The sequence below is a fragment of the Amia ocellicauda genome, chromosome 3, assembly GCF_036373705.1.
Source record: "Amia ocellicauda isolate fAmiCal2 chromosome 3, fAmiCal2.hap1, whole genome shotgun sequence".
Lineage (NCBI taxonomy): Eukaryota > Metazoa > Chordata > Actinopteri > Amiiformes > Amiidae > Amia > Amia ocellicauda.
The window spans coordinates 28,544,092-28,568,357 of NC_089852.1; the positions used below are offsets into that span (position 1 = coordinate 28,544,092).

Sequence of the window (24,266 nt, forward strand, 5' to 3'; positions counted from 1 at the left end):
ACAGAGTCCGACTAGAGCTTTAAAGAAACACTACTTTAATAGCAACATCTCCCTGAAGGGTTAACACACACACATATACTTATAGGAATGTGAGTAGTTCATAATTGTACAGCCTTGATCACATATATTATAGTATTAGCAGTAACCTATGCATTGTTTGCAGAGATGTTAATGGATACATATGCACCAGCAACATGCCATCACCGCCAGTGTGCTGCAATTATGAAGTGCTGTGAATGTCATTTATGTGAACTACGTTAAGACTTCAGTGACATCATTTCACATTAGTACAAGTAATACAGCTGATTCACAGAGAAATATGTGGAGGAATACAGTTTATACATGTATTTATAAAGCTCGGGTTCTGAAATATGTGTATGACAGAGTTTAAGCAAAAAATACATTATTTACAATCTTTTTTTTTTTTTTTGCTTGTGTGTCCTGTATTTGCCTCAGAAGACAGTGTGATAAGGGTGCAACGCTTGTGACCAGTCACCTGATACCTGAAGGTGTTCACAGCCTCTATACCCCCACTAAAATGTCAGAGGTGTCAACATTTGTGTGTTTTGTTTATCCATTAAAGTGATTGCAAGCTGTTCACAAGGGAGCACCGTCAGGGGGAGGTGAGCACACTGTACTGTGAGGGGCCAGGAGGTGCCAGGCGGGGCCGCCCTCCCCTGCATCTACGGTATCTCGTCCACCTTGGGGAAGAGCTGCGACTCCATCTCCTCCTGCCGGCCACTGCCCGCCTGCTCACGCTTCTGGCAGGTGGCGTGGTGCTGCGTGTCCCATGTGCCGTCCCGGTAGGAGCAAAAGCACACCGTCTCCGCGTCCACCTCCACTCGCACCCCGGCCGGGATGATGGTGCTGCCGACGAAGCAGTTGGGCCCTGACAGGAAGACAGGAGACTAACTGCTACAACCGTCCGGTCCCCCTCCATCACGGCCAGGCTGTTCAGCCCAGAGATCGCTCCCCCCCACACCCACTTTTAAAGCTGTGTGTGTGTGTGTGAGGGGTGTGTGAGTGAGTGTGTCAGTGTTGGTGCAGGCAGCGTACCGTTCTTGCAGATGGGGCAGCAGTGGTGAGGTTCGAAGGTGGGGTTGACACAGTGCAATGCAGGACAGTCGGCCACAGTGCAGTACACCTCCCTGTTAGCCTCGCAGCGACACCGCTCACAGGGGGACAGCTGCAGGCCGGGGGGAGAGAGAGAGAGAGAGAGTGTAAGAGAGGGAAAGAGAGACACATGGTACTGCTGTCTAAAGATCATTTGTTGTTATTTGGAAGAAGAAGAAGAAAGGAGGCAGGGTTTTCAGGCCCTCCTGCAGGATATGGCCCGGGCCCTGTGCACCGCTGGCACTGCACTGATATTTGGTCCACCCCCTAGAATGATGACATACCCCCCCACCACCCAGCAACTCCGACCAAAGTTATTCTGCTGCAAAAAAAAATATTACATAAACAGCATTCGTCTGGAGGCTATGGCAAGAGAGCGAGGGGGTGGGAGCCAAATACAGCCCACTTTTAAAGGGACCTGCTGGGTTACTTGGACACAGTACAAAGACGCTCTGCTTGGCCCCACGCTGGCATCGGCGAGGGCGAAATCTGTAGCCCTCTGCCAGCGGCTGGCATGTTGTGTAACAGGCGGGGGGGGCATGACATCAGCACCATTAGGGCTTTACTACAAACTACTGACCGTCTTTCTCCCCCAGCTGCTCCACTTCTTCTCCAATCTGTCACTGGAGTGTGTGACACAGTCGCACACTTATGTAAGAGGAGGCTGTGGGGCATGAGGAGGGCAGAGCTCTCCTTGCACATGGAAATCTTTAGATGTTCATTCTTCATCAGGACTTCAGCAGTCCAACATTTGCGCACACACACAGACACTTACACACTCACACTCACACATACACACGCACACGCACACACTCCTTGTTTTAACTCTGTATTCAAACAGTGGAAATATTTACACTCTTCATCCCAGGGCTGAATTGGCCTCCAGTCAACTCTGAAAAGGTATCATTGTATACTAAGTATAGTATTATTAACAATATTAAATAAACTGAGTGAATCAACATTGTTTCAGACGAAGGGTAAAACAACCGTAGAAGCTGTTTACACATCAACATATGCCTCAGAGCTGCACCAAACTCAGCTGTCTCTCAATGAGCCGGTTCCACCTTCAAGTTGCTGAGGAAGTGTGCACCGGTACAATACCCTACAGCGCAGGACTTTTGCTGAGCACATCTGCTGTCCTGTGCTTCAAACAGAATGAAAATGCACACGCTAGTTCAACCAGCAGAGAGAGGGAGAGACAAAGTGATCCTGCTCCAGCCCTGTGTCAATTCAAAAGAAACATCTCAAACTTTCTTCCAACTTTACAGAAAGCAGACACCTTTGCACACACTACTTCACTGCACTTCAATTGACTTGACCATATTGCACTTTACTGTACATGCAAGCCTAGATGCACGGCACACCAAACACCAAAACCAAAACCAAAACAGCACAGAACTGAAGCACAGCACTGATTACCATGAACTCCTCGAACAGCTTGTAGGTCTGGCCCCCGTGCTGGCACACCTTGCTGACAGCCTCGCAGCGCGGGCAGCATGCCCTGTAGCTGATGCGCGTGCAGCGGGGGTGGATGCGAGGGCACTTGGGCTTGATGCAGACCGGGCCGTCCTCGGTGCAGGTGCAGGGGCAGGCCGTCGCGCTGGGGTAGTAGGTCTCCCCGATGTTGAAGACGAAGCCATGGTCGTCCAGGCACCACTTGCCCCGGTAGTCACCAAAATCGTAGTCCAGGTCGCTCTTGGAGGAGTACTCTGCGGCCGCCCCCGGCGCCCGGCCGACTACCGCGCACACAGACAGACAGACACACAGGCCCAGAGGCACGCAGCCACCGCGATGCTGAGCGGTCATCCTGGCAGCTCAGACAGCTCTGCCGAAGACTGACACAGCCTGCGAACACCGTGATCTGATCGTCACACACACAGACCCACCCACACACATACGTACACACACACGTACACACAGCCACTCAACTGTAACACAATGACCACATGCAACAGCACCCAACAGCGTTCGGCTCCGGTCTTTTTTTTGTATTATTCCATGCCAATTGAAGATTAAAGAGCTCCATGGACTGTGAATGTCACTGTGAACTCGAAGGTTACATAAAGATGGATACAAACTCATCACTCTTTTTTCTCCCTCTTCCTTTGTGTCACTATAACCCACTATGCGAGAGTCAAGGACAGAGGTTGACAGATGAGATGACAGCAATATCAGGCCGCAGTAAATCTGTCCAGTAAACGCAATGGTGGTTCATTAAGGAAAAGAAAATAAAACAAAAAATTAAAACCAGGAGGAATCATGATCGGCTTTAACCGACGGCCCTGGCTCCTCTCTCCACTCCTGCTTTTATTTCTTGACGTTTTTTTTTATCACATTTGAATGAAATCCATTCTTAATTCTCAGAAATGTTGCCGCTGAACTGATTAATTAGGATGGATTCTCTCCCTGACACTCAGTCCAGGTTGGCCTTGATTCAAAAGGATTATAAATAGAAATTGGAGGCCCGTCGTGCCAAGAAAAATTATGGTCACTGTGAGCTGGCCAACACTCATAGCGGTCTCTGGAAAGTCGAGGTTTCTGCGATTGCTGCAGGAGGTGCATGATCCCGCACGGCAGGGGGACCGGCTCAGCCTCGACTCAGTTACCTACCTCAGGGAGCCTCCAGAGCCCAGCGGTTTAAACAGACGTGCACGGGTCACTGGCTCTGTATAAGATCGCGCTGCACCTCCCTTCGCACACAGACGCCGAGGGGAACCTCTTCCAAAGAGTGGGCAGCCAGCCAGAGATACTAACTTAACGATGCGCTTCGCAGCGCAGCGCAGGCACTAATGACTAATGTCCTCGCTGACTCAGTTTACAGGAACATGCTGGGGGGGGGGGGGGTGATTGAGGTGGGGGGAAGCTAGGAAAGAAAAAACAGAAAAGAAAAAAAACAACTAGTCACAGTCTCAAAGGTCACCTGGGCTTAAGTGCATATAAGACTGACTGCGCTGGACACTGGGCAGTAGCTGCTGCAGGACTGTCGTGTGCCGGGCCAAGCAATGGCAGCTCTCTGTGCGGCTCTCCTCTTGGTGCTGCTTGTGTGCGTGGGGGGGCAGTCGACCCCGGGCTCCTGCCGCATCTCCTGTGACCCTCTCCTCACTCGGGATGGCACGGTCACCGGCTTGGAGCAAGGGCTGGTCATCCCCCTGTCCACAGCGCCCACTGGACCCCCGGGCAAGATGGGTCCCCCAGGGAAGGCAGGGCCCCGTGGTCTGCCAGGCATAGCGGGGGTCCCTGGGCCACCGGGAAGTCCCGGGAGAACAAGAGGCTCCAAAATCGCCTTCTACGCATCACTCACCGGCGCCTTCAAAGACCAGGATGTTCTGAGGTTCACGGACGTGGTGACCAACCTGGGCGACAGCTACGACCCCGGCACCGGAGTGTTCACCTGCAGGGTGTCCGGCACCTACGCCTTCAGCTACCACATCCTGAAGGAGGGAGGAGACATGTGGGCCGACCTGCTGCTCAACGACCAGGTGAGCAAGACCGCTGCCCCCGGGGACACTGCCAGAGAGAGAGGGAGAGGGAGAGGGAATAAAATGTTAAGAACTTTGCATTGATTAGTCTGATTAGTTTTACACACACACACTCTCACTGATATATACATGCACGCATACTCTGGCACACATTCACACACACACACACAGTGTATGTGAATGTATGATTAATCTCAGCAGACTCATTTCACATGAAACCAATTTAAAAAGCAAGAAGTCAGATTCAGCCAGCATGTCCCAGATCTCAGAATATGCTCTCCTCCCACACTGGCTTGTCTCCTGATTGGATAAAATAAAAATAGTCTGCCAAACTGAGGTTCCACGTAACTGTCTAAAAGGGCCAACGCTAAAACTGATAAAAGTCACATAATTGACGCACCCAGACACTGGCGGTTAAGAGCTCCTTCTCTTTAGTCTTTCCAGAGCGACGACAGGAATACAATGCTCATGTCCTCGCAGAAGGCAGACAGGCAGGATACAGACACTGCAGTAGGAGTGGGGAGCTGTGATACTCAGGCTCACTGCTGTGGGTTGTGGACACCACATGCTCTCCATCATACCGCACAGTACAATACAACACAGCATGGCAAATTAGAGTACAGCACAGCGCAGTGCTGCACAGCAGAGAACAACACAGCACAGTATAGTATAACACAGCACAGCACAACACAGCACAGTACAGCACAGTATAGTACAGAACACTAAAGTACAGCACACTATAGTACAGCACAGCACAGCACAGCTCAGCTCAACACAGATCCATTCTTGCTGAGTCACTGTTTTTGTCCATATATACACAAAAACTCAAGAAATTGCTGTGTAAGATGTTTTTGCATCTCGACCGTTGCAAACTATGATTGCAGCCCCTGTCCCCATCTCTGCCCAGGTGCACGCCAGCTCCATTGCCCAGGACGCCAACCGGAAGTTTGACTATGCGGCCAACAGCGTGGTCCTGCAGTTGCAGGTGGGGGACAGGGTCTGTGTGAAGCTGGACGGTGGGCAGGTCATGGAGGACTCAGCTGGGGGGCGGTACAGCACGTTCTCCGGCTTCCTGCTGTTCGAGGACTGAGTCCAGAGAGCTCGGCCTGCACAGAGCGACTCCAGTGCAGCCAGGCCTCCCTCCCCTGAGCCTTTCCTCCCCTCCCTCGGTGTAACTGTGTTTCACAGGACAGAGCGAGATCCTGGTCCCAAATCTTCAGAGCTGGTCAAGAGTTTCCTAACTCATAAGAGAGGGCAGTGCGTGAGGGTTTAACAAAGTGACTGTGTTGCACTGACAGTTTATCTTCTCACTCAGAATGACTGGGGGAGTGTAATAATAATAGAGAAAAATTATCAACACAGACATTTTATAGATGAAGTAGTTTAGCAGCCAAGGAGCCCCCGGCGCGTGTAGTGGCTGCAGGGCTCGGAGTGAAGGCTGTGCTCTCCAGGAGAACGAAGAGAGCAGCCTTGCTGCAGCCGCCTGCTCCGGCCGATCACTTTTCAACCCCACAGCGCTGCACATGCAAGGTTTCTTATTTGCAGTTGAAGCAGAAGCAGGGGTGTGGGGACTTTACGTGCAGGACAGTGCTGATTTAACAATGACTACTTAGCTGCTGGTTGCACTGAAAGACCTGATCCATCCTGTGCCGCTCATGTATGATCAATAAAACAATAAAAGAAAATTTACTCTTGAAAGAAATTCTCTGTGTGATTTTGTTTGTTTACCCCCCACTCTTCCCTCTCCGCACTCTCTGTCTTTATCTCCCCCTGATCACACCTGTATCTGCACCTCCTTCAACACTGATATCTACAGAGCAAGCACATTCCTGTCGGCTGGAATCGGAACACACTGCCAGCCTCCGCCTGCAGCTACTGCACACAGCACCAGGGGGAGACTGGGCACTGCCTTCCCTGTGATTGGCTGCGTCAGTCAGCTGCTCCCGCCTGCAGTGTGCTGCTGGGAGAGGAGAGAGCGTGGCCAGTGATGATGTCAGCAAGATTCCAGTGAACGGGGGAAGCAGCAGGCCGCGCACGCGATAGCTGTGTGTAATGCAGTGCGGATGATAAAACCTAAACAGCGGCAGCAGGAACACACTCACAAACAAAGCTATGGTTAAAGAAGACTTCTTTTAAGAGGCTTAACAGATTAGTAGCTATTAAAGTACTTAGCTTTAGCTTTTGTGCATTCTTAACTATGGTAATCCTGAAAACAGTAAAGCTGCCGTCCCTGCAAATAGTTACATATATATATATATATATATATATATATATATATATATATATATATATATATATATATATATATATATTTTACTTATTTTATTTGTCTGTGAACATTCACTGTTCCAAAGGACAATGGTTTTCTGACTTGTGAGCAGTTTATTACACGACAACTCTAACCCTCACAAAAACACACACACACACTCACATTCTTGTTCAGCAATCATCAAAAGAATGGTAGCTTTGTAAACACACCGAGTAAATAAAGATGGCTGCCCCCAGGTGATGACAGTAAACATGTTGTCATCACAGCTGAACGGTGGAGATTCCTGCAGGGCTGCCCTGGGCTCAGCCCTCTCTCACTGACACTCCCCCGCATGCTGGGAATCCATGAGGGAGGAAGTGACAGCGGCTCTGGCTCTGTCAAAACTATACAGGTGGAACTTTACATGCTGTCAGCAAGGCGGTATATATAGGACAGGCAGGAGACTCAGCCAAGACAGAAGCAGCTTCCCACAGCCTGAGACACTGAAGAGCCCAGGATCGAGACAGCTGAGAGAGACAGAGAGACACAGAAAGAAAGACAACAGTGAGACAGCCAGCCTACACACCAGGTTGTTTGTTTTTTTGTTGATAAAAAAAAAAGTCTTGAGCCAAATTACAGACAGGCTTCAAAATTCTCCAGCAAACAGCCTGAAACCCCGGGACATACAACCCAGACTGAACTGAACGACACTGCATCATGGGAGCGCTGTACAGCAGGATCTACAAGGCTCTTTTCGGCATGCAGGGTCGAGTACTGCTGCTGGGGCTGGATGCTGCGGGCAAAACCACCCTGCTGTATAAGCTGAAGCTGGGCGAGGTGGTCAGCACTATCCCCACTGTGGGCTTCAATGTGGAGACGGTGGAGCCGGCAGCTGGGGTGTCCTTTGTGGTGTGGGACGTGGGGGGCCAGGACAAGATCCGGGCGCTGTGGCGGCACTACTACCAGAACGCGGAGGGACTGCTGTTTGTGGTGGACAGCGTGGATACCCAGCGCTTCCTAGAGGCCCAGGAGGAGTTGGATGCCATCCTGTCCCACGTGGAGATGAGAGACGTGCCCGTGGTGCTGCTCGCCAACAAGCAGGACCTGCCGGGGGCGCGTGGCCCGGGCGAAGTGGCAGAGGCACTGGGGCTGCACAAGAGGAGAGACAACCCCTGGCATGCGCAGGGCTGCTGTGCCGTGAGTGGAGAGGGGATGTCCGAGGCCATGGAGCACCTGGCGAAGATGGTCAAGCAGTTTCAGAGCACCAGAGGCCACTGACACTGAGAGAGAGCGAGAGAGACTGACCTGCCAACACTGACACACTGAAGGACTGAGCGATACACACACACACACACACACACACACACACACACACACACTGATATACCCCACACTGACACTATCACCCATACTATAAACACAGTGGTGAAGGAAGGTTTCTGCATTACATCGGGGCCTGTCTGTGTAGCACAACTGTTGAATCCTTTTGGGGGTGACCCAGCTACCTACACGTCTTTTTGAACAAGGTCCAAACAAAGGACCAAACCTACTGGAAAGATTTGTTGTGAATATAATACAGCCTAGATTGCCCATCTGCCTCATGCTGACAATCCTGTACAAAAATTTCTTGTTGGCAGAGACGACTGTAACGTAGCTTTAAATTTTCCTTGTTTTATCTGAAAAGACATATGTAGGAAGTAACTCTGGCACTTTGCAAGTGAGCTCTTAATGACCTGCTGAGATTTGTAGCCACTTCAGAGTGAGAACGGATGTTCTGGCAGAGATTGCTGTTCTGTTCTGTGGAAGTGTGCTTTGCTTGGTGGTAGAAGGAGCTGGATTGCTCTGAATGCACCTTGACAATCATACAGTTTAATTTGCATGCTGTCTAAAATAGTTTTTTGTTTTTTTAAGTTTAATATGAAATCTCATTCACGCACTTTATTGTACAGGGTTTGTGGCTTATATATATGTATTTGCGAATATTTTGCAATTCTTTGTAACAGAAACCTAATTTCTATATTTATAATCTATATTTACATGTATTCATTTGAATAATGGTTTGAATAAATATTAAAACAAACAGAACATTTTTCCAGGGCTTTTTGAAAGCATGGTATTGTGTTTTATTTTTTATTTTGCGCTTCCGGCGAGAGCTGCGGTCACAGGTTGTGTTCTTATGAGGCTTCGACTTCTATGACGTCATGGCCGACCGTGGTAACCCTGGAAACAGCAGGACAATAACCTGCGACATTAAGAGGTAGGTCGCAAACAGGGTAAAGCATGTAACGACAGCGATGCGGTCAAAACTGAACTGTCCCAGTGAATTTAACGTATTATTATTATTATTATTATTATTATTATTATTATTATTTACTTATTAGCAGGCACCCTTATCCAGCTCGGATATATAAATAACGTAAATAAACATACATAAAAACATACAAATGCTGTTTCAGTTATCAGCATGCATTAGCAAAGAGTTTATTTTAGTTAGATCTTGGATTTTATATATGTACTGACTGTGAAGAAACCGCAAATTCTCCCTACCTCTCAGTAGCAACGAGGGAGCATTGACAGCAGGTGGGGCTAATGTACCGTCAATGACAACGCGTTGTTTTCCGTGCCTGTTGCCTGCGCACTACACTTGCACGCTGCCAGTATCTGTGCTCTTCCTCTGAACTTGTACGATCCTCCCTTATAGAAAAATCTTACAGGAAACAACTCCAATCACCCGTCACAACTGTCAGACCATCAGCACACTGAGGTGAGTGAGCCCCAGGGGCAGAGCAATCAAAACAGGAGGAAATAATCTCAGACTTTCCTTCACCACGTGGATATGGAGCACTTCGTGGCCAAACAGAATCGCGGAAAGCATTTGGGTCTTTTAAGGGAACACATAACGGACGATGGAAGCAAAGCAGGCGGGGGGGTATTGAAGCACCAAGCTAAAAATAATGTAAATAAATAATAAATAACAAAAAATGTGAAGCTCCCATCAAGTGCAAATTATCACCTGGAAGTCTGAAATGACTTAAATTATCTATAACACAAATAATAATGATACATTTAGCAGATGCATTTATCCAAGAAGGCTTAGTGACATCAGAGGGTCTGCACTGTCATTTTGAACTGATGCTGCATAGTCCCCTTACACCACAACAGCGGGTATGAGTCCTGTCAACTAAATGAGGTGAAAGGGAGAGGAAATGGACACTGGGGGGAGTGATTCAGCCAGGTGCATGGCTCAAGCCACAGCTCCAGTGTTTGCTGCTGTGTACACATGAAGCTGCTTCTCCCATTAGGCATCTTGACACTGATGTTCTAGAAGCAGCGATGCCACAGCTTCTCAGGAGGGCAGTGCCATTCTAGAAGTGCTACATCCGACTGGCTGGAGGCATTTTAGAAGCAGTCAGCTTCACAGACTGGGGGTGCACACAGCGCAGCACTGGCATGGCTCTTGTTGTGGCAGACACTGCGCTGAAGATGGTTCTCCTGGCTTTAGGGGTGAGACTGACTGGTTAAGCCACCTCCCCTCATTCCCTAAAGCTTCAGTGAGACAGCGAGAGTTCAGCACAGTGCAGTGGAGCCGTGATACAGAACAGTGAAGTGCCCAGTAATCCCAGTAAAGATCCCTGGGCCAGGAGGGCACACCCTGCAGACACGCTCTCCAACACTCACCTGGGGGCAGAGACCTCACCCTTTACCAGCTGGCTATCATGTCCCTTGCAGGAATACAATAAAAAACCTTGTGATAACAATCTTACAAGGAATATTGGGGCAGGGTTGAATATAATAATATAATATAATATATTGGCTCTTCTGTTTTTATTTAATAGTCACATCAGTAGCAGCCTCTCTCGCCCACTCTCCCTGCCTGTGGAGCGGTGTGCTCCAGTGGGGGGGGTACTGGCGGGGCTAGGAGAGGGGAGAGCGGCACTGTGCTGTGTCACTGTCTGGCTGAAGGAAGACAGACTCTGTGTGCATTCCTCCTGCTGCTGCTGCCGCTGCCTGACAGAGCCCCTGCAGAGGCAAGGAGGGATACTGCATGCTTTGTAATTAGTACAATGCATGGCCGTCCTCCTAAGGGGGGGGGGGGGGTAGAGGGAGCAAGGGAGGAAGAGAGAGAGGGTGTGTGCATGGCTGGTGAGGGGGAGAGAAGGGGGCAGGGAAGGGGAGGGGGGGGGGGGGGTTAGCCTGGTATTTCTTCCCAGTCTGAGTGCTTCTCATCTGGGCTGTCCTCACTCTCCACTCCCCGGAGCTGCAGGATGAGGAGGCGTGACCACAGGCCTGTATAAAGTCCAAGGAGCTACTTCTGTGGAGCCATTCTACAGTATTTTCCCTTTGCAGCTTGTGTGTGTGTGAGAGAGAGAGAGAGAAAGAGAGTGAGAGTGTGTGTGTGTGTGTGTGTGAGAGAGAGAGAGAGAGAGAGAGAGAGAGAGAGAGAGGGAGGGCTTCTGCACTGCACTCAGTCTCTTGCACCTGGATTGCTGCAGAACACAGCTGGAGTTTTCAGTTCAGGGAGGACCCTGCCGCTCCACTGCGACTCAGCGCACCACTGACAGGGACGACAGCGACTCACCTGAGTGTCAGTGAAGATATTCTCTAAAAAATATATATACACATGCATATATATACTTATATACATCAACACATCTGAAATACAAAATACATAAACGAAAAATAACTTTTTTTAAGCACTGAAGACACACATTTGAGAGACGATCTGGAGAGACTCGTTTTTTGTTTTTTAAGAGAAAGACTCTTTTTGTTTTTTAAAATCTTACATCGCGAAAGGGAAAAAAACCCAAACCAGCCACACTACTACAGCTCCCACGCCGACAAACTTCTCTCCCGAGCCGAGACGCGGCACTCGTCTGACACAAAAAATAACAAACAAAAGAAGAACCTCTGTCCTGCCTGCCCAGACTCTGCACCTGCTCCTGCAGCCGACTCCTCTCAGGACGAGGAGACATCTGGCGGGTCGAGCACAGGAGAGCCGAGCAGAGGAAGCAGAGCTGAGAAGCAGTGCAGTCCCCATGTGGGGTGTGATGCCACCGGGCGGGCTGTGGGTGGTTTGCATGCTGGCGCTGGCCGCCCTGTGCCTGACGGAGGAGGCCATCCGCTGTCCACCCTGCTCCGAGGAGCGCCTGGCTCGCTGCAAGCAGCCGCCGGGCTGTGAGGAGACGGTGCGCGAGCCGGGCTGTGGGTGCTGCCCCACCTGCGCCCTGGCCAAGGGCATGTACTGCGGAGTGTACTCGCCCCGCTGCGGCTCCGGCCTGCGCTGCTACCCCCCGCGAGGCGTGGATAAGCCCCTGCACTCTCTCATGCATGGCCAGGGTATCTGCACCGACGAGAGGGAGGTGGAGCAGCTCATAGGTAAGCCCCCCCCACTGCCGCCGCCGCTCTGTGCTTCCCTGTGGTTGTGTCTGTGTGTGTGATTGGGCCCTGTGTATGTGTAGCACTGCCACATTGCCTGAGCCTGCCTGAGGGTTAGTGTGGCCAGGTAGGACTGGACTGGACTGGACTGGGCAGGGCAGGGCGTGTGTGGCGATGCTTTGCGCGGTGATGTTTATTCCTGCCTTCCATATCCGTTCCAGTTAGCAGAGTCTTGCAAGTTCCTGTCTCACGTTGTCACACCACTGTGCTTTATCCCCCTCACCCTGGTCTCTCTGGTACTGGAGACTGACCCCTGACCCAGTCCAATCCCCGATCTGGTCTCACGCCTCCTTAAGGCCTCTCGGGAGTATGGCATATGGCTTCTTACGCCAGGTCAGGGGAGTCTTCCTGCAGTGGCAATCTTCCCGCTGGTGCGATCCGAACGGGGACTGTGGGTGACCTTGGGCAACACTTGCACACAGCACAGAAACTGCCCAGTCCCAGTGCCACAGTCTTCCAGGGTCAGCGAGTGCAGGCAGTCGTAGTCTGGTTTCTAGTGAGAGAGGCGCTGTCCTCCAGTGCATGAAACCCACAGGGCTGTGCTGAACCTGCGCTCGTGCGGGCCACAGCATCTCACCTATTGAATTAACATTTGAAGTGTATTGTGGCTTTGGGACGTCATACTAAAATCTGGGTGGCAGTTTTCCAATGCATTTTATTGATTTTTTTTTAAATTATATATGACAATTGCTAAATATATATATGTAAGAAACTAAAAATAAAGGCATGTTTCAGAGCTGTCAATGTAGCTTCCCTCAGGGTGCAGTTCCCCTGTTCTGATGCCATGCCCTCTCCTCTCCCCTTCGCGCTGCCAGCTCTCTGGGACCCTGCTGATCTCCAGGAAGGGCCGGTGTGCCAGGCAAAGGGGGGAAGGGGGATTGGAGGGAGGAAAGGGAAGCAGCTGTGTTCCCTCGCCGCTCGGGCAGCTGCCACAGCTTCCTCAGTGTGTTGCCATAGGTGACAGAGGCGCAGTGAATCAAAGCGGAAGTAGAGCAGGCGCAGGAGCACAGCAAACCGACAGGAGGCAAACTGCCTTGGACCCGCCTGCGCCCTCTCCCGTGCCCCGTTGACAAGGTGCAGTCAGCATTATCTGGGCTGTGTGGTCAGCTGGTGTTGCTCCCCAGTTAGCTGTGTTGTTAATTGTATTTGAATGGGCAATGAGCAGGGACTCGTTTCCCTGCCTGTGCCGTGTCGTGTTCCTTCCACACAGGACGCCAGCTCCACCGGCCTCTCTGTGCTGACCTTGATAAATGTGTCTCCAAAGAATTCTGAGTAGAAAACAACAGTTGGGAGCGGGCGGTCATAGGTGCTGTAGGTTTGTGTGTCTGAGAATGTGTGTAGTTGTGTGTGAGTGTGAGTGTCTGTGTTCTTGTGTGTCAGTGTGTGTGTGCATGCGTGTGTGTGTGATTGATTCTGTCTGTTCAGAGGGGGGTTGCAGTAATCAAAGCAGTGAAGCTTTCACGCCTGGGCACAAAGCCACCAGTGAACCGCGGTCCTAACAGCTGGCTATCAGACCCTGTGAACTGACCAGTCACGTTCCCAGCAAAGGGGAGCTTGTGGCGACTGCACTGAATGAGCTATGCTGACTTTGCACCGCACTTGTCTGGAAGCTGGTGCAGAGACTGTAGCTTCTCTAGGGACTAAAAGCTGTTGATTTTTTTTGTCTTGTTTGTTGACGTTTTTTTTAACTGAGGAGCCAGTGATGAGAATTCCTCTCGCCTGACACATCGTGTTTCTTTAGAGAATGAATGCTAAGGATTTGAAAGGGAAGGAAGGAGGCTGTCTTACTGGATGAGTTGCACGCTCCAGAGTCTGGTAAGTTTCCCCAGCGACAGCTTGGCTGGGCACAGACGGGCGCTGCCCTCGTTAGCGGGGTTGTATTCCGTTACCAGCCCGACTTCACCATGGACCCTTGTTCAGCCCAGGCCCATTAAAACTAACAACAATAAAGTGCGCTGTAGGGTTCTGGAGGTGGACGGTGGGCAGGGGGAGGGGGGCTGAACAATTCTTTTGTGGCAGGATCTTGCCTGGTGTTTTTTTCTTTTCTCTCTTTCTCTCTTGCTCTCTCTCGCACTGGTCTTCCACCATATTGAAACAGAGAGAATTTAATTTGTTCATGCATTTTGTCCGTCATTGGACCAGGGAACTAGCCAGCTCTGCATTCTACAGAGAAAACCAAAGCCCTGCCTCTTAAAAAAAAAAAAAAACATTAAATTAAAAATCACTGCAGGACAAGAGTTAATGGTCAACGCGTTCTGGCTTCAAAGAGGCCGCGCTGTTCTTGACATTTCCTCTAAACGTCTGGAATTTCAATTTTAAGCCAACCTCCTCCTCCCCCCAGCCCCCCCATTCCTCCTCCTCCTCCTCCTCCTCCTCCTCCTCCTCTCCCCAGCTCCGCTCATACTGTCATGACAAAGCAAGTATGCTTTAAAGAAATCTGACATCAGCGTCGTCTGTATTGCAGTCCATCTCAAGGCCCTCGAACACTTTACTTTGGATGGAAAAACGAGCAAATGACTTTTGCATTGGTTGCGTGTTGAACAGGGCTATCCATTATTAAACTGAGGGAATATTCCTGAGCTGTGCTTCGTGCCTTCCAGAGTCCTAGCAACAGCGAACAGACAACAGTTAAAAATAGCAGAGAGCTTAAAAAACTCTCAGTATTAACAAAGCCCATTTACATAGCTGGCGTCTTCAGCCTCTCAGAAGAGGCTGACGAATCTCCAGATATGGTCCCAGTGCGTTTTGGAAATGAACAGAGCCATCTCACTCCTGCGGGTGGGGGGGCGACACCAGGAGGGTCTGAGCTGTCCTCTCCACTTTTCTAGGCTGAAACAAACCAACAATCCGAATCCACGTACTCCACAATTTTAATAGGTCGCTCTAAAATGCCAGGTGATTCGGGACTGAGTAAAACTAAATTTAGCATTCCATTAACTTCCGGCTGGCCAGTACAACATCCAAAAGGCACTGAGGCTCTGGAGGCCTGGTGCCGAGTCCATGACCCCACACTCGAGAAGCCGCCCGCCCGCAGTCAGCAGCTGAAATTCAGATAAACTTTTTTTTTATAATAACCACCACATTCCAACACAGCACGAGTTGCTTATTCTCTCACAGCACAGGGAGAAAAACGTGGCTAAAGAAGCAGGGCGGTGACACCGTACCTGATGGAGAGATGTTGGCACAGAACTTTTCATGAGCCGGCTGCAGCCATGTACAGCATGCCCACCCCTCCCACCAATTCAGTGAAGGGGAAGTTCTTGACTTTCCTCTGTGGGCAAACTATAAGTGCCTGCTATACTTAATTAATGAGGACGGTGTGCCTGGGTGAAAGACTGGAAGGAGTCCATAGTGTCTGGGTAGGTCAGGACTGCTGTGGGCTGCTGGCTGCCGTACAGCGGAGTCCCCAGTGGCCGCGGGGCTTAGAGGCCCAGAAGTGTGAGGGGTCGGCTGCCTGCATGGCGTATAAGGAGCATGTTTGCCACCAGTGTCAGTGATCAATCTCCTCTCGCACTGGCAGGCCCTTCGTCCTGCTCGTATGTAAAGGAGTGTAGAACATACTGTTCCACAGATTCCTGGCAGATGTGGAGAAGTGGCCCGCCTCACCCTCCTCCTGTCTCGCATTACTGTACGGGGTTGCGCAGCTCCGAGCTCATGGTAGTGACAGCGAGTCTTCCAACATGGCATGCATTTGCCTGCTGTCTGAACTGTGCGGGGCTAAGTGGACAGAGGGTCACAGGCGCAGCTTGGTGATGGATGTGCATTTCACTTTTGGAAAGGGGGGGCAGGGGAGAGCTCTGAAACATCATGTTCTACCTCACAATGTGTTGATCGCAACAAGACCAGCCTGCAATTTGTCTTTCTTTTCTTTTTCACCATCATGACGAGATTTGAAACAGCTCAGTTGTAAGCCCGGGTGGGGGGGGGGGGTATCCTTGTGGCCTCCTGCCACCCTGACATCACCCACTTGCAGCCAATGGAGCAGTGCCTTCCCCCAAAACACTTACTGTGCACTGGGAAGCATCCAGAGTTGCTGCTCCTCTGCCAGACACAAGGGCCTGGTGACAGCTTCCCAGCTCGATCACAGTCCTGGCAAGAAATCATCATCAGAGACCCTGTGGGGATATGAGGGTGTTATAAATCAGCTTGCTCTTTAAAAGACAGAGAGAGAGAGAGAGTGAGAGTTTGTTTTTGTTGAAAAGAGCTTAATGTGTTTTGCAAGTAACTGTGCCCTGTATCTCCTGGTACAGCAACTAGGTCACCTTTTTGTAATCAGTAACCACTGCCCCAGAGCTCCTATTAAAAAAGCTGCCGAGTTCGCTTGACTTTGAACTGGATGCCGATTACAGATCCCCTGCCCCACTCAGAGCCCAGGAAGGAGGCTTGTTGACTTTGATTGGGGAGCTGGTCTTTACCTGCCTCCCATTGCCAGGGCTGGGATGTTTGAGGTGGGAGATAACAGCACAATCCTGATAGAGAACCTCACAGTCTGCAACGGCTCAGTGGGCAAACACAAACCACATTCAGAGAGGGCAGGCACTTGTGTAGACTCTTGATGACTGTTCCTTAGCTGTGCCATGTCAGCCTTGTTACAAAAAGCTCTGAAATCATAACATCTACTTAACAACACACCGCAACACTAGCTCCGGGTCCTGGTTTTTAATCTCCACTCGCACCCCTTCCTTTCCATTATGTCCAGAGCAATGACACAGAGCAGCCAACAAAGCTTGAGCACCTGTCTGGCAGTTAAAGCCCCTTCTTGCCCTGATAGTATATTTAATTGCTGTTGCATTGGAGTCCCTCCCTACAGAAACCACGGGGGTATTTCTCACTGATTTGTTTGTTTCTCCAAAACAAATCTACGTTCCCAAACAAGCCACACAAACAAGAAAACCTTCTAAACCTTCTAGGCCTTCAAGTTCACTTCTTACAGGTGTGCCGTTTACAAAAAATGCATTGAAATATAGTAGGGTAGATTTGTACACTCCTCAGTACAAACTAGATGGTATTTACATAACATCTTTCATGATTGAGGCCTCAAGGCACTTGAACAAAATAGTTTTTTTTTTAGAGAAGTATAGCACAGCACACAGAATTCCTTAGACATCTATTCTGAAGGCAGTAATAAAATCTGAACATTTGCACAATGCTGGCTTTTAAACAGCGTTTACCCACCGAGCCAAAGTCAACAATCTCTTATCGCTGTGATTTTGACCTTGACATAAAAGCGAAATGGCAACAAGGCTAAAAGGAGAAAAAAGAAACAGCTGCTTGTTGAAGCAATTGAAACAGATTTTCTGGAGCTTTGACCAGTTTTTCTCTGCCCACTGAATCAATAAAATTAAAAATGCAGCAGCACGATCAGTCACCAGCCCTTACTTGCCTCTGAACCGCCCAGTAGAGTAGCCCGATAAGTTACATCAGAAGAGTACCCAGCATGCTCTGCTTCCTCACCCTAATTAGCGGTGTCAAACATTCTCTTGCTCCACAGTTATAATACAGAGCCTTGATATTTTAAAAAGAGCTACCTGATGTGACACGACACCAAGTACAAACCAGAGCAGAATTAACACACAGCATTTCTGCATCTGTTTAATCTTTTGGCAGCTTAAGATTGTTTTTTGTTTTTTGGAAGAGGACAGGGCTCTGAACTTCTGCACTGAGCCCCCCCCCCACTACATCAGAGGGAGAGAAAGAGGGTGAGAGAGAGAGAGAGAGAGCATGCTAGAGATGGTGTGGCCTGACCCCTGCTATGCACAGGGGCAAGGAGTGAGTCAAGGCTGTACGGTTTCTGTGAGGTCATGGGAAGGTAGGTGAAAGCAGTTGGCTGGAGGGAGACCTTTTATTTTCATTAAGTGTCTCAGAGAAAAACAACACTGCCAGATAACCACTGAGGGGTCTTGCTGAGGCTGTCAATTATTAATGTCTCCACTGAGGAGGCATGTTCTGTCAAGGCAATACACACACACTGCACGGCTCAGACTCAGTGTCAGCGGGCCCTGCCTCCCGTTCACCTCAAAGGACCTGCCAGCGAGCCTCCCTTGCTAAAGAGTCTCCTGGGTGTGATGTAGAGAACGGACCCTGCCTGCACAGCGTCTTGCAGAAGGCAGGGTGAGTGTGCACCATATGGCAGTATTAAACAGGGCATGGGAACAGGAAGAGACCCTGCAGAATGAAACAGGTGACCTCTCTGCATCTCCGGGCTTATTATCAGAAAAAGAAAAACATGAAATACTGAAAGGTTACGATAACCTCAGCAACAGTCACTGTCCTACAGTCAAGCAGATGCATCGTAGCAGTAGGGAGGGTGGGAGATCTGCTGGTTAACAAAATAGGGCTCTTTACCAGGAGGCCTCCAGCCAAAGCCCTGGCGCTGCCGCTGTCTCGCCAAACGAGTCACTGAATCTCCCAAGTCTGCGATAACCAGCCCCAGGGCTTGTGGCCGCTGACTCTGCTGCTGCCCATGCCCTCTCCTAGGTCTATTCCTGAGCGTGGCTTTGGATAAAAGCATCTGGTAAATGGTTAAATGGTTACTACAGAGGCTGCTGCTTCTCCTGCTAATGCACTAAAGAACCCAGAGGGAGATGGGGTTAGTGCAGCACTAGCTGAGATGTATGGATAACTCTCCCTGTCTCCAGGCAGGCGCTGTGTGCCGATTGGTTGGGTCTGCAGGGGCTCTGCAAGGCTGCTGCGGTGGGGGTGCCTAACTCTGGCGGGTGTATTTTGGGGTGGCTCTTGATTTGCAGTTTGTGTAACATGAAACAGGACGTGGAACAACTATATCTGTCTGGGAAACCCTGGAAAATGTGGCTGAAGTGAACGACTGTCTGAAGAAAAGGAGAAAAAACAGAAGAGGAACGGCCGAGCACACGAGCGGCGTGGAGAACACAGAGACCCGCAGCGCTGCGGTCCAACAGGATGGAGCTGTTTAGTGCAGACAGAGCTGGGGAAACACAGAGACCACACACAGATCTGAGACTCACTTCAATCAATTGGGAGAAAATAGTCTGCAAGTCAAACATGAGTGCTACTTCTCACTGGCTGAACCAAACAGATCATAAATACAGGGTTTTTAACACTGGGCTCCTGTCAGGCTGCACAGCTCCGTGGCAGAAGAATCTGCGGACAGCTGCCTTCCAGGGTTTTGCCCCACAGGGCCCATTGCCTCCTGTGCCTCACAGGCATCCCCACACCCTGACTCCTGGACTAACCCAGCCAGGATCCCTAGCGTTAAGCTCCCCTGACCATTCAGGATCATCTAGCATCTAGGGGAGCCGGGTACTAAGTGGGGTAAGCCACCTTGGTACTTCAGTCTCATTGCGATCCATTGACTTCTCCATTGAAGTCCTCCACTGCACTATGCTATACTCAGTGGTCAGTGAACTGAACTGAAGTGTGGGTTGGATGGAAGTCCTGGCTCAGGGCAGTTTGGCATGAAGGTGCCAGTGTGCTAGTGTACAGGGTTGTGTGGGGAGTGAACCTGCCTTGTTATAATGAGCCGTGACACACAGCCAAGCACAAAGCAGAGCAGGCACAAACCCAGCGACTTGCCAAGGTCACACAGAAAGCTGATATTTATACCGTAGACACAGGAACATTGTGAGAAAGCTGGAACTATCTCCTTGTTTTGTTTCATTTTATTTTTATGTTAGGGTTCCCGGGAGGCTAATTCCTTCTGTTTTTCTTTCTTTTATTTGTATTAGTCTTTCTTTTAAACTTGACCCCAAAAAATGTTCTTGTTGAGAGAGAGAATGATTAAGCTGGTTCTATTATTGCTCATGTCTCTGCGAGCCATGAAGCCACTTCAGTCAGCGCGGTTTGTTTTCTGAGACGTTTGACAGTCAAGGGAGGAGGAGGAGGAGGGCAGGAGAAGAGAGAGCCGAGGAGCCTAATAAAACACCAGCAAAGAATTCAGCAGACTGCCAGGAATGTTAATGCACAGGCCGAACACAACAGAGAGGCCTGCCAGACCTGGGCAACAGCAGCCCCGCAGCACAGCGCAGCCGGGCTCACGTTTCTCACCGGCACAGAGCTCGACTGAAATACACATGCGTGATGTAGTCAGAGCCCTGCCATATCAAAACGAGCAAATAACACCCCCACCCCATCCACCAGACCTAGTTTATTTTTTGGGAGCAGCAGTCTGCACGAATGCCTTGGTACTGCGATCTTCACGGGTCTCTCTGGGCTGAATCAGTGTGGCACTGGCTCTGAAAGCATATATCAGTGGCAGTTACAGTAACAGCAGTTTAAAAACGTTTTTCATAAAACTACACAAACCACCGAATAACGTTGTTTAGAATGAGGCGTGTGAGAGTGTACAACACGATCACAGGAAGAGGGGAGCATCAGACAAGGCCAATCTGAGTAGGATGTTGGTGTGAAATGTCATTCACACATACCTTAAAACATAAGCAGACTGCAATGATAATAATGGGATCCTGCTTCACCCTCACCCTGGTATTTTTATCTGTGTATTGTAAGCACTCAGGACGATGAATAATGCCGAGAGGATGTTTAAAATTGCACGGAAGACATTAAACACCAGCATACTGCCCCGCGGCAGTGTGACATGTAATGGGTAATGATTTGTTCATGTTGCAGAAAGCTGGAGACAGGAGGTGTTAGAATCCCAAATGGAATATGGCAGCTGTGGGTTTTATCGGCAGCGGCAGTGTTTCAGGCAGGGACTGTCAAAAATCAAAACAGAAAGGGCAAAGACAAACAAGCCTCCAGGGAATACAGTACGATATCTCCGCCTCCCACACAGGAAGGACCCAGTTGTCTGTATCACTCGGAGCTCTCTGTAAGCAATTCAGTGATGTCATAATGAATTACAGTGATAATTAAATACTGAGCAAGGCATTACGAAGTGATTAGCCGAGGGGCAGGGAGTGGGCTGGCCTACTTGACTGTAGGACCTATCCCCAGGTGAACCCTGCTGAATGAGGCAGGGCTTTAAGCAGGAAGAGAGGGGTTGGATGTTGCCCAACCGCTCTGCTTGATGGGCCCCTACGCTGAGGGCAAGGGCCACAGAGGACAGGTGAACGGGCACTGGCTGCCTCCATTCCATCACGCTGGCCACGCAGTTAAGTGGCAACACCATCTCTCCACTCCTTTCTCTTCCCCTCCCCAACTGCTAACTGTAAAACTCGGAAATCATATCCATAACAAAATTTAAATCGGCACGTGTAGATTTCTAGGCGCACGCCTCTCAGTTCCGTCATGCATTTTAAACGTGAATGTTTTCCCCCTTCCCATAAAACAAATGGATGCTTGTTTGTGCACATGGTTGAATTGACAAACTGGTTGCAGCTTGTGGGAGCTGAGCAATATAGGAGTGGGACAGGAAGTAGGGGGTTGCCAACATCACCCATGATGGCGGCATGCTTGTCACCAGGACTGGTTTCACCTGAGCAACCGATTTTATTTGCTGGACACTTGGTGAACTTGAACGGAAGTATCTCCCTCGATTCAAACAATCGAGTTCTGCCTCTCAGCCCCGAAACAAACAAACAACAAATAATATTAATAAAATGCAGCTGATCATAAAACACAACCACTGACTTTCCAAAACACTGTGTAGGCCGTGAAGAGATGGCTGACGATCATTGGTCAGGAACGACACCAGCTCAGCAACAGGCCAGGGGGTGTGGTGGGGCATAAGGAGTCCAGCCATAACAGCTTTCTCAGCTTGGCCTCAGTTCCTTCAATACTGCGTCTTATCATGTCAACACTGTGTTTGGCCATAAATACTGCTGTTTTTTTTTGTTTTTTTCTCTTTCACACTGGGCCAATGATTTCCCAGCTCTAGGCTTCATTTGTTCATGCACTGTGCTGTATTGCAGAGAACTATCATGTATAAGAGTTTTGTCAAAGGCAGAAAAATTATATTAACTGCAATTTTGAGGTACTAATTTACCATGGAAGATCATGCATATACTAGACTGATTCAAATACAAAAATACATTTTGATGGGGAGGCAAAATTCCATCTGTGGAATTAAGATTTTGAGTGTTTTATAATCATGGTACCTTATGCTACAAGACAGACAGGCAGACAGAGAGAGACAGAGACAGCTGAGAGAGCGAGTGAGAAGGAGGAAGGGGGACAGATGTAGAGAGAGCAGGAGTGTGTCGACGATGATAGAGACAGGGAGAGGGAGAGGGAGAGAAATAATGAGGGAGGTGGGGTGGGGGGCTGGGAAAAACACATATTAGTAGAAAAAGCAACAGAAAAAATGAACTTTGGGAGAAAGGCCAGCTTCAGGAAATACCTGTGGAGAGACAGAAAGTAATAAAAAGAAAGAAGGAGCGTTTTACTGCCGCCACTTTGTTCCTGTTTTGTTCTCGGCACCTTCCCTTAGCCTCCAGCATGCTGCAGTTAACCTGCCAGCTGCACTGCAGCGCAACGAGCCTGCAGACCAGCGCACTCCAGCCTCCCTGACCACAGCTCCCACACACAGGCACACTCAAAACATGCACACAGACACTCTCACTTATGAACAGACGCACACACAGAGTGCCTGCCTGTCACCCAGCAGGTCACAGCCTCTGAGCAGACATACAACGGGGCCGGGGCCAAGGGGTCAAGTACGGGAAACTGAGAACACCTTCCGGAGTTACCATGGTGACCGATGGTAGGGAAGGAAAGATTCTGATTCTAGAATCCTCTTGCTCGTTCTCTCTCTCTGTGTATGTGTGAGTGTGTGTGGCTGCAGATTGAAGCTGTTTCTAGCCCCACAGCCAGCGCTGTAGTGGTGACTGAAGTAGTGGGTATACTCATATTCCCAAATCCCCCTTGCTTTTATTGTCGACTGGGGAATGGAGGAGGAATTACATAATTAGTAATAGGAAATTATACAAGGGTATACACAAGATCTTCTAAAAATACATGGCCATACGCAAAGTTCACTTAAAATTACATAAGCATATGGCATATGCCTGTGTTTGCCCTCAAATACACCACTGCCCACGACCTTTACTGTGCTGTTCTGTGGCCACAGGTTCAGCAATCTCAGCACTGTGAGTTTACCTGGTAAACTTCTAGAACCTTCCCATCAGGAATGCAGTTCCTTGCATGATTTTCAACAAAAGATTATTCATTTATACTAGAGCTAGAGCTTAGTTTAGTTATATACCCACAGCTGAGCATGTCTGTGGCAATGGAAGAGCGGACCTCTGTGAGACACCTGGCTAAAGTCCCCTCTAGTATCCATGGCAACATTCATGGTGCACTCTGTCACCCAAGAGGAGGCCTAACTGACACTCTTACAGTTTGTTAAGAAAAAAACAACCTTCAGAGAATCAGAGGTCAAAACCGAACAGATGGGACAACCGATGGTTCAGCCCAGCACCTGTGCATGCAAGGAAGAAGATGGCACCGAGACGGTAAAAACAACAACAACCCGCCCTTCTCCTCCTTTTAAGAACGGGGTGCGGAGCTCTGCGTTCGAGGAAATCTGTGTTGCATTTTGAACCGAAAAAAAAGAGTCTCCTCCTGGCTTGGAGGCTAATGTGTGCCAGCACCCCCCCCCATCCCTGATTCAGCTCTGAGAGCCGGCTGACTCACCAGTCTGCCCATGAGAAAGCACTTTAGAGTGTCAGCCTTCTTCTGATTAGGAGAGGTCGCTAACCTGCCTGTGCTATGCAACAAGGCTAATCAGAAGGGGGGGGGGGCGGGAGAGAGTGAGAGAGAGAGGTACAAGAAAGAGGGATGGCCGAATGCCAGACCCAAATAATAAAACTTTCTAATCCTGAATTTTGGCTACGCTCCACATTCCCATAGGCCCAAAACTCAGATTAAACTCCCTTCTCCATGACACGAGAGAGAGGGGAAGAAAAGGAGAGAGAGAGGGAGAGAGGGAGAGGAAGAAAGAGAGCTGGGGGGAGCACACTCTAGTTTTAGGGTATTAAATCAATTCTATTTCTCCCTTCACAAGCATGCCGCCTATTTAAATATGTGGAGCTCACAGCTGGCATCACGAGGAA

The 24,266-nt window shown here is 49.6% G+C and overlaps 4 protein-coding genes across 4 annotated transcripts in view; 3 read left to right on the forward strand and 1 right to left on the reverse strand.

Moving 5' to 3' along the window:
• Nucleotides 1–28: 28 nt before the first annotated feature.
• Nucleotides 29–3,396, reverse strand: LOC136745687 (von Willebrand factor C domain-containing protein 2-like). Its single transcript, XM_066698856.1, has 3 exons — nt 2,533–3,396; nt 1,057–1,186; nt 29–889 (listed from the first exon to the last, which is right to left on the reverse strand). Exons 1-3 carry the CDS (start codon nt 2,917–2,919, stop codon nt 684–686), a joined length of 723 nt encoding a protein of 240 aa, XP_066554953.1. The 5' UTR covers nt 2,920–3,396; the 3' UTR covers nt 29–683.
• Nucleotides 3,397–4,054: 658 nt separating this feature from the next.
• On the forward strand, nt 4,055–6,294 carry LOC136745703 (complement C1q-like protein 3). The gene is made up of 2 exons (XM_066698857.1): nt 4,055–4,592; nt 5,500–6,294. The coding sequence occupies exons 1-2, from the start codon at nt 4,116–4,118 to the stop codon at nt 5,680–5,682; spliced, it is 660 nt and encodes a 219-aa protein (XP_066554954.1). The 5' UTR covers nt 4,055–4,115; the 3' UTR covers nt 5,683–6,294.
• Nucleotides 6,295–7,104: 810 nt separating this feature from the next.
• On the forward strand, nt 7,105–8,925 carry LOC136745720 (uncharacterized). The gene has a single exon (XM_066698858.1). The coding sequence runs from the start codon at nt 7,558–7,560 to the stop codon at nt 8,116–8,118; it is 561 nt and encodes a 186-aa protein (XP_066554955.1). The 5' UTR covers nt 7,105–7,557; the 3' UTR covers nt 8,119–8,925.
• Nucleotides 8,926–11,102: 2,177 nt separating this feature from the next.
• The window catches only part of LOC136745736 (insulin-like growth factor-binding protein 4), a 30,075-nt gene continuing 16,911 nt past the window's right edge, over nt 11,103–24,266 (forward strand). Inside the window, exon 1 of the mRNA XM_066698859.1 lies at nt 11,103–12,216. Within this exon, the coding sequence (XP_066554956.1) occupies nt 11,877–12,216 (340 nt within the window). The 5' untranslated portion in view covers nt 11,103–11,876. The remainder of the gene's footprint in view (nt 12,217–24,266) is intronic.